This window comes from Fusarium phalaenopsidis (genome assembly GCF_050370095.1).
Source record: "Fusarium phalaenopsidis strain FUZ10S chromosome Unknown contig_32286, whole genome shotgun sequence".
Taxonomy (NCBI): Eukaryota; Fungi; Ascomycota; class Sordariomycetes; order Hypocreales; family Nectriaceae; genus Fusarium; species Fusarium phalaenopsidis.
Genome location: NW_028145413.1, coordinates 814,504 through 829,699, shown reverse-complemented (window position 1 = coordinate 829,699; position 15,196 = coordinate 814,504). Strand labels below are relative to the sequence as shown.

The 15,196-nt window shown below is 52.9% G+C and overlaps 7 protein-coding genes and 2 non-coding genes across 9 annotated transcripts; 5 read left to right on the top strand and 4 right to left on the bottom strand.

Annotated features, from left to right (window-relative positions):
- Positions 1 to 336: 336 nt before the first annotated feature.
- LRP88_02567 lies at positions 337 to 436 on the bottom strand. The gene has a single exon. It is a non-coding gene; the product is annotated as a tRNA-Ile (tRNA).
- A 1,095-nt stretch (positions 437 to 1,531) lies between these two features.
- Positions 1,532 to 2,367, top strand: LRP88_02566 (actin cortical patch SUR7/pH-response regulator pali; the record flags this gene model as incomplete). Its single annotated transcript, XM_083239211.1, has 2 exons — positions 1,532 to 1,823; positions 1,871 to 2,367. The coding sequence occupies 2 exons, from the start codon at positions 1,532 to 1,534 to the stop codon at positions 2,365 to 2,367; spliced, it is 789 nt and encodes a 262-aa protein (XP_083104341.1).
- Positions 2,368 to 2,797: 430 nt separating this feature from the next.
- On the top strand, positions 2,798 to 3,486 carry LRP88_02565 (large-conductance mechanosensitive channel; the record flags this gene model as incomplete). The annotated part of the gene is made up of 3 exons (XM_083239210.1): positions 2,798 to 3,015; positions 3,103 to 3,261; positions 3,309 to 3,486. The coding sequence occupies 3 exons, from the start codon at positions 2,798 to 2,800 to the stop codon at positions 3,484 to 3,486; spliced, it is 555 nt and encodes a 184-aa protein (XP_083104340.1).
- Positions 3,487 to 4,172: 686 nt separating this feature from the next.
- Positions 4,173 to 5,466, top strand: LRP88_02564 (uncharacterized protein; the record flags this gene model as incomplete). Its single annotated transcript, XM_083239209.1, has 2 exons — positions 4,173 to 4,264; positions 4,314 to 5,466. 2 exons carry the CDS (start codon positions 4,173 to 4,175, stop codon positions 5,464 to 5,466), a joined length of 1,245 nt encoding a protein of 414 aa, XP_083104339.1.
- Positions 5,467 to 5,883: 417 nt separating this feature from the next.
- On the bottom strand, positions 5,884 to 7,293 carry LRP88_02563 (uncharacterized protein; the record flags this gene model as incomplete). The annotated part of the gene is made up of 1 exon (XM_083239208.1): positions 5,884 to 7,293. The coding sequence occupies one exon, from the start codon at positions 7,291 to 7,293 to the stop codon at positions 5,884 to 5,886; it is 1,410 nt and encodes a 469-aa protein (XP_083104338.1).
- Positions 7,294 to 7,791: 498 nt separating this feature from the next.
- Positions 7,792 to 8,770, bottom strand: LRP88_02562 (Phospholipase/Carboxylesterase-domain-containing protein; the record flags this gene model as incomplete). The annotated part of the gene is made up of 4 exons (XM_083239207.1): positions 7,792 to 7,873; positions 7,922 to 8,319; positions 8,367 to 8,402; positions 8,453 to 8,770. The coding sequence occupies 4 exons, from the start codon at positions 8,768 to 8,770 to the stop codon at positions 7,792 to 7,794; spliced, it is 834 nt and encodes a 277-aa protein (XP_083104337.1).
- Positions 8,771 to 9,729: 959 nt separating this feature from the next.
- LRP88_02561 lies at positions 9,730 to 9,801 on the top strand. Its single transcript has one exon. It is a non-coding gene; the product is annotated as a tRNA-Gln (tRNA).
- Positions 9,802 to 11,397: 1,596 nt separating this feature from the next.
- Positions 11,398 to 12,972, bottom strand: LRP88_02560 (leucine-rich repeat domain-containing protein; the record flags this gene model as incomplete). Its single annotated transcript, XM_083239206.1, has 1 exon — positions 11,398 to 12,972. One exon carries the CDS (start codon positions 12,970 to 12,972, stop codon positions 11,398 to 11,400), a length of 1,575 nt encoding a protein of 524 aa, XP_083104336.1.
- A 1,170-nt stretch (positions 12,973 to 14,142) lies between these two features.
- On the top strand, positions 14,143 to 15,060 carry LRP88_02559 (uncharacterized protein; the record flags this gene model as incomplete). The annotated part of the gene is made up of 4 exons (XM_083239205.1): positions 14,143 to 14,189; positions 14,243 to 14,432; positions 14,484 to 14,569; positions 14,628 to 15,060. The coding sequence occupies 4 exons, from the start codon at positions 14,143 to 14,145 to the stop codon at positions 15,058 to 15,060; spliced, it is 756 nt and encodes a 251-aa protein (XP_083104335.1).
- Between the last annotated feature and the right edge of the window lie 136 nt (positions 15,061 to 15,196).

Below are 15,196 nucleotides of genomic sequence, written 5' to 3'. Positions count from 1 at the left end.
CTCAAAGATGGTCTTGGTGGTCATGATGGCCTCCAGGAGTTTGCCGCTCCTCGGTAGTGGCTAAGTTACCGAAAATGCGACGCCACTCCCGTCGACCCAGACACTTTAGGCTAACGGTTTACCTAAGAGCAAGCAAGAAAGAGGCAGTCATGATGTGATTGCTTGCCTAATTTGGCAATCTTTAAGCTGTCTTCATGGTAAAGGTTGCCTGAGGTACTATGGTCGCCAGGTGGCAGCCTCAGTTTCAATCAACACCAAGCCCAGGACATCACCAAAGCACAACTCGATCAAGGCCTCAAAAATGCAAAAAGAAAGCACCCAGAGGGCGTATGGGATTGCTCCCGCCAGGGCTTGAACCTGAGACCTTCGCATCACCGATATTACAGTGTAAACTGAAGTATTAGTACGACGCTCTAACCAACTGAGCTACGGAAGCCGACTGGGTGGTTGAGCGGATGACCCGCTCTTGGTTGGAGGTGGCAGGCAGTCAGTCAGGCTAACAAGGAAGAGCAAGACTGGAAGGCATTCATCCATCTGTGATGTGAAGGTCGGCAGAGGCCATTGACGGCTGTTGTCAAGAGTTCAGGGTGCATTGTTCGTCATTAGTTGCATTAGCGGTTGTGCTACTGATTCAATGCACAGCCAAGGCTCGTCCCAAGCCCAAAATCGCCACGTAGCGAGGAAACCTTGTCGGGACAACATAATCTGTCGATTATGCTTAACTCAAATCCAGGGTCCAACACCTGAAGCGGGAAAAGGTCCACTAAACCCACAAAGGACGTTCAAACACGAGATGAGGCCTCTCTGAGCGAACAAAGATAGAAACACGAGGATGTTGCCGAACTTAGTTACTAACGAAGAAAGCCTCTCGCCGCCCCGTTTCACACGCGTCGTCGGTGGGTGGCTCGAGTGGCTGACAGCAAGCCTCCAGGGGTCTTCTCCACCGGCAAGCCAGAGAACCGGTTTTCCCAGCCGCCTGCGAACAAACTGCCCCCCGAGCATGACGCAAGCGCCTTGGATCCGCGGCGGCCCACGATTGGCCAGGACGTATGCCGCGTGTGGAAGGGGCCTTTGTTTCTGGCCATGATTTGCAGGGCGATGCGCTCACCTGGGTCAAACCTGGTTCTGATTCTTTGGCGGCTGGGGTTTTTCGTTTGCTTGGATGGCGGTGGTTCTTTGACTGTGAATCATGTTGCATCATGATGTTGGAGGGATGCCTATATAGGGCACTCCCACCTCCCAAAGGGGACATGGTTCTGTTGATATTCCTTTCTGGACATTCCCTTTTTTGCTGTATACTTTGAGAATATTCGACTAGGACACTTGTGATAGGAGACACGGCTTACACCATGCTGTCGAGGTTTTTTGTCTTTTTCCCCTTGGTGTTATCCTTGGTGGCCTTTATCCTCTCCATCCTGTGCCTCTTTGCTGGTCATAATGAAGGCTTTATGGAAGAGTATGCTGTAGCACGGGTAAGTTGAGATTGTCCTCATATATATTTCTTTATTAACAAGTCCAGCTCAACACCTCAATGATCGGCCAAAACTTGATCGATACCAGCAGCGACGCCTCCACCAACGAGGAAGACGACGACGGCTTCTTCGGCAGTGTCAAGGACAAGTGGAACAAGGCCAAGGAAAAGGTCAAGGAAGAGATCAATGACATTACTGGCGAGGTCGCCGATGAGCTGGCCGACAGGCTTGGTGTTTCCGAGTGGTACTCTATCCATGTCATGTCGACGTGCGACGGAGACTTTAAGCCCAATGCCACGAGCCCGGGTGCTGGGTTCAACGTTACCAACTGTACCAACTCGGCCCCTGAGAGTGAGTTACTCGAGATGCAACGTTGGGAAATATGCTGACCTTTTTAGAACGCTTCAACCTTACCGAGCTCCTCGACCACCAGCTTGAAGTTGGTCCCTTCCAGCTCAGCTTGACCGATATCAACTGGCCCGATAACATCCAGGACTCGATCGACATGCTCAACTCGGCCCTGCTCGCCCTGTTTGTGCTTTACGTCCTCGGCGTGGGTTTTTCGGGTCTTGCTATGCTAGGCAGTCTCGCAGCCTTCTTCCTCTTTTCGCGACGTGGTGTCAACGCAGCCAACCTCGGCCTCGCCAGTCTCGCAGCGCTGTGTCTTACAGTAGGCAGCATTCTCGTGACGGTCGCTGGCGACAAGGGCGTCGACAAGATCAACGATGTTGGCGATGATGTTGGAATCTCCGCATCTCTTGGCACAAAGTTCCTCGCCTTAACCTGGGCATCTTCCGGACTCATGATCGCCGCAACAGTCTACTGGGCGACACACCTCTGCCTCATGCGACGCGAGAGAAAGCGACAGTGGACACCTCGCAAGGGCAGCTACTAAATTTCTCTAACGACTAGAATGATGACACACTTTCCTTGGTAAAATTCGGTTTTGGGTGGCGGCTATGATACCAGAGTGTTTACTTGCTAAGGGGTTGAAGAATGGTTCCCTCCTTTTATGACTTACACATATACACACAGCCACGCAACTGGCATACGAACAACTAGTAAATATCAAATAGTAATAAGATAGCTGGTCTATCCAACTTGGCTTCAAATGATTTTTCCCAGTGTCATGTGTGCAATGTTTAAAGATCGCCTTGGTAGACCCCTGAATAGTGCTTGTGACGTCACCGCCGCCCTCGAATAAAGTGCAGGCATCCAACTGTCATGCCACACCAACCACCAACATGCGCAACTTGTTTGTATGCGTCATGATATGTCAAACTTGATTTGACTCCAGAACTCCTCTAGATTCTACTTCATAGCAAATGTTTGTCGCATCTCGTCTCAACCTGCCTCGACTCTGGGGAACACCTCGCCCTACCGGCTACCAGACAATGCCCGGCGGTTCCCACGATGAAGAGTCCGGCTCAGGGGAGTCGGACTCACTGCTCGACCGCGGGCATCGAAGGGTCCGTCGCTTCTGGGACGGCTTTGTCGACTTTGCCTTTCAAGGCAACATCCTCCAAATTGCCTTTGGTCTAATGTGAGTGAGCTCCCGGTGTGCAGGCTTCAACGCTGACCGTGATAGTCTCGCCGCTGCCTTCACAGACTTGGTCAAGTCATTTGTCAGTGATGTGCTCATGCCGCCCATCTCCATTATTCTCCCGCTCAACAAGAACATGGAGGAGAAGTTTGCGGTGCTGAAGCCTGGGCCCAACTTTGACTCTTCGACGGGATACAACACGCTGCATCAAGCGCAAGATGACGGCGCCGTTGTCATGGCCTACGGGTGAGAAACATGCCCATAATGTCTTGTCCAGAGACTAACAGCATCAGGTCGTTTATCAACCAGGTCATATCATTTGCCATGCTCGGCCTCTCGCTGTATGGCCTTGCACATCTGTATCAGCTCGCGTCGACTGAGCCCATCATCAAGCACACCAAGAAGTGCAAGTACTGCAGACAAAGAATCAACGAAAAGGTGAGAGTACCATTCTTTGAAGTGAGTTCGTAGCTAACAAACATAGTCTGCGCGATGCATCCACTGCACGAGCTGGCTCGATGGAAGAGAGGATCAACACTAACAGTAACCATGATACCCATTTTCGCTTTGGATTAGAGTGCGATGCTTGCAACGTTGAGGTGCATTTTCATTTTGACAGTCGATATTTCTCTTTGATCATTATGGGCCGCCTTTGTTCCTTTTTTGCCTCTTTCTACAGCCTTTTTACGTCATGTTGTGTATACCCAGGGGGATAGCATCACATAGAAGTCTTTGATCAACGCGATGCGATTCACAATTTTGGCTCCACACTTCCCTTGGTCACGAAAACGGCTAACTGCTTTCGCATGAGATATGCTTCGCAAAGAATAATGATTTTTCAACAAAAACAATGAAAATGAAGTGGAAAAGGCTGCTTTCAGCACGGGGCGTCTCGTACCTGAAGCTCCAGCGGAACGCGGAGAAACTTGTCCCCACATAGTCGGTGGCTCCTACCTAAACGGCCTAACCTCAGTGGTTGCTGTGCAACTGCCAAAATTGGTTCCCGCCAAAAAGTCAAGTCAACTTGGGAGAACTCAACTTGGGGGCCATCGCATGTGAACATTGACTCTCTTCATCTCACCAACCACCGATCCTCTCTCATCGTCGACCTCCATCTCCTTGCGCCATCTACGGCTCGGCGAGCACCTTCTCCCATCATGGCTCCTCTCATCCTTCACAACGTCCCCGACGACGAGTGCTACATTGGCGACGATGGCATCAAGCGGCCATACGCCATGTATTTCAACCAGTATGGCCTTCCACCATCTTCTCCCTCCCAAAGCTGACCTTTTATCTAGACAAGATGGCCCTCAGGGAAGCACTCGCTCCCGCCGCACCGTCGCCGAGTCTGGCTCGTTTGGCAAATCTACTCGTCGTTCCCGATCACGAACAGGGACACCCGCCCGAAGCCGCGAGAATCCCACCCTCGCCGCCGCAGACAAGCTCTTTGGCGACTGGGTTAACAACCAGGCCGCTGCCGCTCCCGCGCCTGCCGTCCAGCGTAAGAACAGCGGTATGATGCAGGAGGAGGCAGCCGCCCAGCGACCCGCCACGTCTACCCCCGTCGAGGTTATCCTCCGCGGTTACCGATCGTCCACCCAGCAGTACGCTGCCATCTCGCGATACGAGGGGCTGGCTGGTACCATCCTCGAAGATTACCCCCGCGAGCCCCCTGCGAATCAGCGTCGGTACAAGTCTGAGCTCCGAGACCCTGCCTTCACGCGACGCCGGACCTTGACCGCAGATGAGCGAGCGCTGGTGAACCGGGCAGATGGTGGAGAGCACTGGGTCAAGGTCACATTTGGAAGTAGCGAGGCTGGCGAGACGGCTATCTATGCCAGCCCTCAGAGGATACTGGGACACTTGGTGTATGCTGAGCCTTACCGAGGACACCCCCCTGCCAAGGATGAAGCTTGCCCCGATGTTGACAACGTTGTCCCCGACCTTTCGCGATCTCAGAGCATGCCCGCTCCTACTCCTAGGACCAAGAGCTTCAGCGGAATGCCTACTTCGTTCAACAGCCGTCTCCTCGACCTTTCTCCTCCTCACTCGCAAACATCAAGCCTCACCATGGACACGGGAACCATCAGCCAGTCGACCGCAACTGTTACCGAGCCGGTACCTCAAAGCACCACCACAGGCATCGAGCCAATCGAGATCCTAGATGAAGATAGTGTCTTCTGTCGTCGGATCCCTACCGCCCGCCGTGCCACCCTTCTCCCCGCTGAGCAGGCACTTCTTCCTCAGCAGACAGTCATGCAGCGCTTGGTCAATGCCATCCCCTTTGTCAAGTGGTTCGGCGGTAGCATGATTGGTAACGAGGTTCCCCGTACCGAGACGGGCGAATTCGACTGGACCCGTGCGAGTTTGTACTGGAAGCTCATCTGGTGGCTGGATGCCACATTTGGACTGTTCAGTGGTGATGTGCTCAACGCCGACAAGGATGACTAGGAGATCACATGTTGGTTTTGGAAGCGCAAAATCCGTCGACGCAGCAGAAGCAAGAGCAAGAGCAAGAAGAAGAGGAAGAGCAGCAGCGGCAACATTGCTGCCGTGTATGAAGGATAAAGGTTAATCATTGGCCAAGGCGTATTACGGTCATGGCGTCAGGCGTGTGGGAATGAATGAATGGGCCATATCTGGTTCTGAATGGCCTACTTTGGGAGGCATAGGCATAGAGATCAAGAAATCCGCATAATGTTTGTACAACACTATCATATCAACCAACCAACGAGAACAAGTACCCATGCAAATCTATTGCCGGTCCCAGCCAGCCCTCCGTGAAGAGAATGTCTTGCAAAATACAATACCCACACAAACGCCCTAGCAGATAACTCCCGAAAGTAGACAGGCCCAACCCAAGCATCATCACCCAGGGCTTTTAGTGTCGTCACCACTCCATGCTGCATCTGCAGAGGTGGCATCCGTGACGAGACCCGGTGATCGTGTCCTTTCCCTTGCTGAATCAGAAGTCGGTGGCCTCCCTCTAGGCTCCTCGTTCTCTTGGCCGTCGTCATGTTGTTCCTCTTCCCCGTCTGCCTCTGCAACAGGCATCAGTTCCGGCCTGTGCAGTTCCTCATCCTCAAGCCCACAGGGCACACTCCCAGAAAGTGAATCAAACGTCACGTCCGTCGGGACGCGGCGGATAGGCTGCGGCGAGAACGGCCTCGCGTTCCGGGGCTTGTTGAAATCCGTCGAAAATACACTATCACTGTCGTTGCCCCCGCTGCTCTGCTTCGAGTCCGAGGCCAACGCTGCAAGGGACTGATACCGCTCGGCTTCCATCAGGAGGCTGTCGCTCCTTGCGTGGCCCGGCCTGGACGCCTCAGATCCCGTGTCAGCGAGTATGCTCTTTGGGGGCAGGATGGAGAAGAGCTTTGGCGTTTCTCCGCTGCTTCCGCTGAGGTTTGCCGTGTCTTCCTCTGTCGCGAATAGATCTTGGCCCTTTTCGAGGAGTTCATCTAGACCGCCGCCGCTCCAGCCTTTTCTTGCCAAGCCCTCAAAGATGTCCACCTCTGCGCGCACAAGGCTGCAACTGGCGTCCACGATCCTCGAACTCGTTTCTTGACTTTCCCTCAGTAATGTGCGTGCGTGGTCTGCGTGTAACGTTGTTAGGCCGTCGAGCTTCGTCGTCAGTTCAACCAGGTGGGCTCGGAAACGCGAGACATCACGCCGCCGCTGCTTGTGAAGCTTCAGGCCCTCCTTCTCCAGACGCTTAATCTCCCTGCTCTGTGCCTTTATCTTTTGCTTATATGTTTCCTCCTCATCGTCGATAACGGTCTGCCATTTATCGAGGTCGTGGAGCAGCGGTACCTCAAAGGACCGGTAGACAGTCTCGGAGAGGATCTGCTGGTGGTTCGCGACGAGGTAGTGGACGCCCGAGGCCGACATGAGCATATCGGCGGTGCATGAGCCCTTTGTGGTGAAGCTAGCCGTCATGTTGGCACCAGAAGGACCGATAGGCTCTGCGCGAGCCTCCTTGAGCCTTGCGCATGATTCTAGAGCTGATCCAAAGGTAGATGCGGCAGTAGATAACGCGGCGAGGGCGAGGCGATAAGCCTTTGCCGAGGAGAGGAGGTCCGAATAAGCTTGCTGGGAGTTCTCGAGGTCGGCTTTGGTCAAGACGGCATGGGCAGGTCGCGGAGGCGGGGGCAGCGGTAAGCTGAACTGGGAGAGGGGATTCACCGTAGACACGATCGAGTATACGGGAGATCCGGGGACGGGCGGAAGCTGCGAGGGCGTGGGGGACGCAGGACGAGAGTGTTGTTCCGAGGCCATGTTTTTGTGTGTTGTTTGTTTACCTGAGGGCTCGCAGGCCTCTCGACGACGACGGCGGACGGGCGCTCACCGAGGCGAGGAGCATAGCTCGTAACTGAGCTTGAGGATGATGAGGGAAAAGAGGCAACGTGGGGGGAGAATGGATGAGAATCGAATTGAGCATATGACGGAGAAGGTTTCGGAGACGAGGTGAAGCCGGGGCCGGCGAACGGTTGGAGAAGCCCGGGGGAGGGAGGAGGAGGTGACCCCACTGTAATCCTAGGGCACTTGGCGGTCCGTCCTACCTAACCTAGCGCAATGCGCGGCATTGACATTGGGCGACGACGGCGCACGTCATTAAGCATCAAGAGGTTGTACCATCACGGGGTTACGGCCACGCGGCAGTAAGAGTGGGGGAATGATTGGCCCATCTGACATGTTTAACGGTCAATGGTTCTAGCTGTTTGTCTAGAAGATCTCTCTCAAGTCTACTTCAAGTAACGCTGTCTAAACATTCGCTTAGTTCTTGGGAGGGAGATGCTGGCGCAGGAAAGCCTCCACCTCGTCCAGCTCCTCGAGACAAGCAGAATGTCCCATGCCACTAGATAGTCAGCATACACTCACAGCTCTAATGAGATGTCAAACTTACGGGTAAACCTTCCAAGTCACATCATAGCCAAGCTCCTTGAGCAGGTCGACGCTCAGCTTGCCCCGCTGAATATTGACAATGGGGTCCGCGTCGCCGTGGAACATCTTGACGGGGGTCTGCCGGTTGGCGTCAGTGGGCGACACCATCCCCGCGAAGCTCTGCGAGAGGAGCAACCACGACGACATGCCGATGATGCCTCCGAGCTTGTTCTTGCAGGTAAGGCCTGACAGAATGGACATGGCGCCGCCCTGGGAGAAGCCGCCCAGGACGATGCGCTCTGAAGGGATGCCGGCGTCGATCTCCTCCTGGATCAGGTTGTGGAAGTACTGCTGGCTTCGCTTGATACCCTCTGTGTCCTCGCTACGGACGAGGGTGTTGACATCACCGCCAAGTTGCTTCTACACGGTGTAAGAAGCTTATCATTGAGATGGACGAGGATACTTACCACGTCAAACCACCCCGGCATTCTCATGCCCATGTTCTAAGCCCGTCAGTTCCAATTCTCCTCAACCCAAGACAATCCAAACTCACAACACTGATGGGAATTTGAGGCGCATGAGGCAAGATGAACTTGACCTCGTCAAGCCTCTGCCTCCTTCGCCAGTTCTCAACAGCCGAAGCCCATCCATGGCCCGTATCGCCCAGACCATGGACAAAGATGACGGTGGCCGTGTGGCGAGACGCCGCGGGGAAGACGAGCGGGGCAATAGACATCTTGTCTTTTTCTTTTGTGACGGTGGTGTCCGGCTTGTAGTTCCAGATGGCGAGGAAAATGAGCGGGACGAGAAAGATGAGGAGCCAGCGGAAGACGGTGCTCTTGTTGTTCTGCTGCTGCTGCTCGTCGGACATGGCAAAGAGTTGGAGGTCGGGTTGTCCAATGAGAGGTTTTGCGGCTAGGTGGAGTTCGGCTTGAGTTACCCTAGAGATGAAGCTGGAAACAAGATATCCAGGCAATTTGCTACTTTTCAGCCGCACTGGGACCTCATTGGGAATCCCCGTAGCCTCTGTGGGCTTGTTTGATTATATATGCCATGTTGTACTGATTTTAACCCCCTTTTCCGTAGATCCGGACCATAATCTACCCTGACCCAAGCGCCCGGCGAGAGATTGACACACGTCAAGGCCATTCCGGAGAGTAGAAGGGGGGGGGGGGGGAGACTTGGACGGGAAACCGCGCCGAATAAGTATTTGATGTAAATGTGTAATCATGAGCTAAGCTGCCCATAGGGACTCGAGCTGGGTTTATCTCGTTGTTGTTCCGTAAATCCGAACAATGGTTTCGCTTGATAAGCAACATTTCTTCATGTCCAGAGAGTGAACGTCTCCACCAGGCTCTTTCTCAAGATCCCCACAAAGAGATAGTGAAAAAAAGCACAATTGGGAATATTTCTGGGGCTCGAGAATGTGCAACTCTACTCGGTTATTACTGTCAGCCAAGCTGCCCGTTGAAGCAACGGCAACGAGCGTCGTCGATTGGCCTTGAGTAACAGAGATATAGGGCTGATGGAACGGCGAACTGTGGGGTTGACAGAAAGCTTCCAAGTTGTCAGCAGGCCGTGTCCAATTGGGCCCATTTCACAATCGGCCAACCACAGGCGTTAGGCGTATTACGGAGGCTGTTACTATCGTACTTGGAAAGTGATGCTAAGGCACAGTCAGATTTCAACTAAAGAGCCTCTGTAAGACCTGTATCATGGAAGAAAAAAAAAAAACAATCCCGAATCCCGAGCGTAGCATGCGGTTGAGAATTGCGAGGCCAGCCTAGTGACGTTCATAATCCCTAATTTTAGGCCATGAAGTCATCAGTTGGTTTCATGGTCTAACGGTTATGACTGCGGATTCTGATTCCGCCAGCGAGGGTTCGACTCCCTCTGAGACCTTCTTTTTGCGTCCCTTCCCATTTGACGACTGTCTGCTTTCAAGCACTTCCCAGTTGTATTTTTGCTCTTCTGATGCCCACTCATCTCCATTCTCGCGTCCTTGATCATGCTTGCGTCAGGTCTTTGATCCTGCAGATTGCCCGCAACCTCGACCATGTCTTCATGCGCTATGCGTGGTGGTGTGCGTCCGCAGGGATGGCACGCCGGTTCGATAGGGCTCTATGATGGCGAGATTTCATGCATCTAGGTAAGACTCGCGTGGTTTCGTTACAAGTTATTCAAGTTGGAGATCCTGGGTTGCACGTACCTGTCTCGGAACATGACGCTTGTATGGGTGACTTGTGATAAACTCATAGCCCATCCTATCGCCCGATACTCGCGAGACGTCGAATACGCTTCAATATGGGTTACAGCCAAAGGGTATCTCAAGAGTCATGAGAAGCCCAGACGACCCCCACGGTAATTCGTTAAGAAGTGCATTTACGAGACATGTCAATGAGGTGGATGATTGGTTGTTAAAGACATCAATGTTCTACCCCATGGTGCCTAGAGTATCGGCCATGCAGTTGGCGAGACGATTGTCCCAGTGCGTCTTGAGAAGCAGTAGGATATTTTCAAAGCATTCAACTGAATCCTGACACATTCAAGTCAAAGAGGGCGGTTGATGGACAGGCCTTGCGGCGAGCAGTTGTGGCATAAGCATCGAATTAGTCGACATGAATGACTGCGAACCGACATATGCACACAATGACTGAATGGAAGGGCTTGATGCCCGAGATAAGAGTGCACTGTGCTTGATAGCGACTACTCTGCGCTATACCAATGCTCACATTGCTCTCATCGGGATCGTACGAGCTGTACACCGCCCCCGGAGCTCACCGCCAACATCCTTCAATGACATTCCGAAAGAACAATGGCTCTCGAGACTCCAAGAAGGGACTACTTCCCTTAGGTGATAACGGTAGCCTTCCAGATTACAAATCCCGCACCGGAAAGCAAGCATCTGTTCTCTTGTCGGCAACCTCACCCTTGCAAGCCAAGACAGCCTGCATATCTTGGGTATGCTATTGAGGATGATGAATCTCAGCGGACCGGGAACTAATGCGTGGCGCCTAGATATGGGGCAGTTTCATGCATGCGCCCCCGGCGATGTAAGAGCCGCAGCCAACATGACAGGGGATGATACCTTGCGTGTAAGTCGACCGTGTGAGAAGTCGAATGTTTCTCGTGAGTATAGGCGGTAGCGTGTCTGTTGTGGTCTTGAATCTACTCCCATCACAGAAACATCCTTCTGGGGAGAGATCATGCAACTCTTTTGCTGTGACCATGTTATAAGACTTTGACGGAACAGTCATCACAGTAGGAACTCATTATTCACTCAAGGGCTATACCGTATAGCTGAAGACAAGTGTAGGCAGGAGATAAATCACAAGTCATTATTTTCCCCAACTTCATACCACCCAAAATGGGACTCAAAGTATCTCAATAGAGATCCTAATGGTTTCAACAGTAAAGGCTTCATACCCAAAGCTCGATAGTCATGTAAATGCAAACGCTCAATCTGCCCTATTCAAAAACGCCGTTACCCAGTCACGCTTAAGCGTTCAAATCATCCGCTGAAAATGGAACAAGATTTCCAGATGGCAAACCCCAACTTGCTTTATCCATATCCCCCGGCCCACATCGCCATGAGCATCCTCTATACACAAACGGTACAGTCCTCTCACCCTCAGCCATACTCAGCGGCGTCATACGTACGACTGAGGGGGCTTCTGAACCAACATCCTTGCAAGTCCGAATCTCCCGCCACTCAACCCATTCAATGGTTGGGATAACCATAAACTTGCGGCACCGTGAGCAGGTCAGGCCACCAGCATCCTTCTGTCTCTGTGCCCTCTCAAGAAGCCTCCGGAGATGGGTGAGGCCGTCGGGGATGTAGTACGGCATCTCTGGGAGCTGAGCACTTTGATAACAGGCTCGAAGGGCTGTTTCAAGAAGACTCGGGACACGGCTCGCTTGGAGTTGTGAGCTGGGAGTGGCAGAGACGGGAGAGGATGTGGAGCTGTCAGACTCAAAATCGTCGACAGGAAGAATGTGCTTGGTGTGGTCTGTGGGAAACTTGAAATCTGATATGACCCTGCCTGCCGTATTGGAGAGTTGCAGGGGGGAGCGACCCAATACCCTGCTCACCAAATGGGGCAATGGGGAGGACTCTGACTCTGGTGTGTAAGAAAAGAGCAAGTTATCAGGCTGGTCTTCTGAAACCTGCTCCAAGTGGTCACCTGGTTGCCAGAAAGGATTGGGGTGGACAACAAGGGTGCGGAGGTCATTGTCTGACGAGAATAGATCGAGCAGTTCCACAGGCAGATGTCGCAGCCGGTTCTGTGAAACGTTGAGCTCTTTGAGATTGTGAAGCTTGGCAATTGCAGACGGAAGCTCAGTGAGCTTGTTGTGGCGAAGACTGAGGATAGTAAGATGTGTGAGATCAAAGATGGTACCGGGAACCCGAGTCAACCGGTTCATGGCCATATAGATCTTGAGCTCAGGGTCCTTTTGCTCAAAGGCGACATCCTTGGTGACGACAGGGATGCAGGTGAACTGCGACAAAGGACTAATGGTATCATTGGAGATATCTTCCAATCCCATTGACCAAAAGTCAATTGTCTCTTCGCCTTGGTCGAGACAGGCTTGGACCTTGTCGCGAGCCATTTGCTCCGCCTTGGAGACGCGGCGCACGACGCGGTTGAGCTGCGGAAGCCGCGGCTTCGGGGGTGCAGGGAGGTCCATAACATCGTCGCTCTCATTTCCATCAACATCACTGGGAAGGAACACACCACTGTCTGCTTGTCGCGACCAGGCGCGTCTCTGCTTGGTGACGTGAATGGTGTCGCGGCTGTCGCCGCCAAAGGCCGAGTCAGACGAGGTAGGGTGCTGCTGGAACCAAGAACCGACGTAACGCTTCTTGCGCCTGCCCTCTACATAATTGTCCAAGGCCGGATCATCATCGCTGGAGAAGATGGCCGGGTCACTTGAATTGTTAAAGGCGGGAGATGGCGCGTGCTTGGAAGTGGAATTGCGGACGCGTTTGCGAGGGTTGTTGGAGAAGCTCTGAGAGTACTCATCCCAGGAGACACCGGGAAGACGCGGCAAAGACAGCTCTTCAGACGCCATTGTAACTGAAAAATAAAATATGTAGATGACTCGGTAAAAGAGCTCACACAATAAAGACAAAGAATAAATACTCGAATACGCACAAGAGGGAAAAATTGAAGCGGTTGGGCTGGGCTGGGTTCTTGTCCGACGTGAACAGGGAGCGCGACGCCGAGTGACGACGAATTGCCAGGGTTCATGCCCCACTGACGCACCGAGCTGCACGTTTGCCGGCGTGCACGTGCCACCTCCCTGGAACTGGTTTTCAGGGTCCGAATTTCCGAGGCCCCCGGGCCCCCGCGGGAAGGGGGCACACCAGGGACGGGAAGGGGAGGCTACGGATTGATAAGATGATCAGATAACGATGATTTCAATTGATGGTTGCAAGGGTACATTCTTGGCCTCGTTTGATGGTACGCGTCGGTGATGATGAGAAATGACCCCTCATTGACCGGCACGTGCCCCTCTACGCGAAACCCGGGGTTGACGCGTTGAACCACTCCACGGTCAAAGCTCGTGTAACACCGTTGACATGTATCGAGATGGCACCGGAGGTTTGTGCTTAAGCTGCAAGCGGAACACTGGTAGTTTGTGTTGTGAGATCAAACACGTCAGAGTAGCACCTGCCCAGGCATTGAACCAGCAGTGGGCACTCAATGCTTGCGATGCTATGGATCCTAATGCCTACCTAAGGTTTGCTGAGCCAGAGAAAAGCAGAAATCAGGTAGAAACTTGTTCTCCCGCCGACCACCGCGAGCTCTCACTCTCAGACATAACCATGCACTAGAATCTCGCCTTAGCTCCGAGAACGGCGTCACCTCCCCAACGATTTCCTCTGTAGCAGGATCGGCGACTACCTATACTGCAGGCTTCTCTTTCAACATTTCTCCCGTCGCTATCATTGTGTGGTCGTCACCTCATCAGAACCAACTGCACGGTTCATCCGATTTCATCCCGCCGTGGTGCCTTGTTTTTCATCTCTTCGCGTCGAGTGCCCCTTCCTTCTCTCGTGATTACCAAGAACCACCGCCGAACCCTCGGCTCCCCAGTCAATACCTATCTTTGCAACCTTTCTTTCCAACCGACATTTCCTATTTCATTCTTTCGGCTCTTCTCTTCTCTTCGAATGTAAACCCAGCTCTCTCGAGCAATCACCAGCTCTTTCCCTGCCTTACCGACTGGCGATCCATGATGGGCATCCAGAAGGTCGAGTTCGATATCCTCGATTCAGATGGAGAGTATGCAGCATTGCCGATTATTTACAGTTACCGCAGGGACTGACGAACAATAGAAAATTGGATGTCTTGCCGGTGACGCGAGTCACCAAGGCACGAGGCAGTGCTCTTTTCGTGACTAGCTCCGCGGTTAGGTTGCTGATATTGTACTTTCAGCACAATGAGCACCTAGCCAACCCTTTCTCCAACCCCAAGACTTGCGTCAAAGCCCTGACTATGTTGATATTCAAGTGGACAGGCGCCAGGGTGGGTGACATTGCTGCGCCTGAAGGGTCTGAACAAGCATGCCTGCGCTAGGAGCACGTGTTCGTTCATAAGAGTCCCGTCCGCACTGATCGATGGCCTTCAATACGCATCACAATTGCCTATCGCAATGGGCAGAGGTATGCTTCTTATTCTTCTTGCGAGCATAGTATCGGCTAAACTCATGTCTGACTTTAGGCGCGATGCTCAAGGGGAGGCAACCCACGTCTTCACCAAGCTGTCAGACGATGATGACGATCCTTATCTTTCCACTGCTGGATACCTTCTCAACTGGGCAGTACTTACCGGAGCAGTTGAGGCAAGTTCAATGGCTGAACTCCGGAGGACCATCTCGGCACCTTCTTTCTCCCACATCGAGTGGACTCATCCCAACAGACCCGTTCTGTGCGCGAGCAACCAAGATGGCGAACTCCAATACGACTCCCCCGCTCATGCTCGTCACATCGAGAGCTATGTTAGGGCAGTCACTAGAAGCGTTCCCGCGCTGCACGACATGAAATGCAGCGCTCTTCGTTGGGGCTCGATCTACGAGGCATGGGAGATGGGACGTGTTGATGCTGCGTTGGCCATGTTGGATGAATGTCGAGAAGTAGACGGCTCGGCATCATAGCTTATGCGAGTATTGCATCTAGTTCATGTGGTCTGCCGACTGGCTTTCATGCTACTCGTATTCTCCGTCCGGGTACTTGGTATGGATACTTCATCCGCTAGACAATATATCTAGCACATATTTTGATGCATCCGAG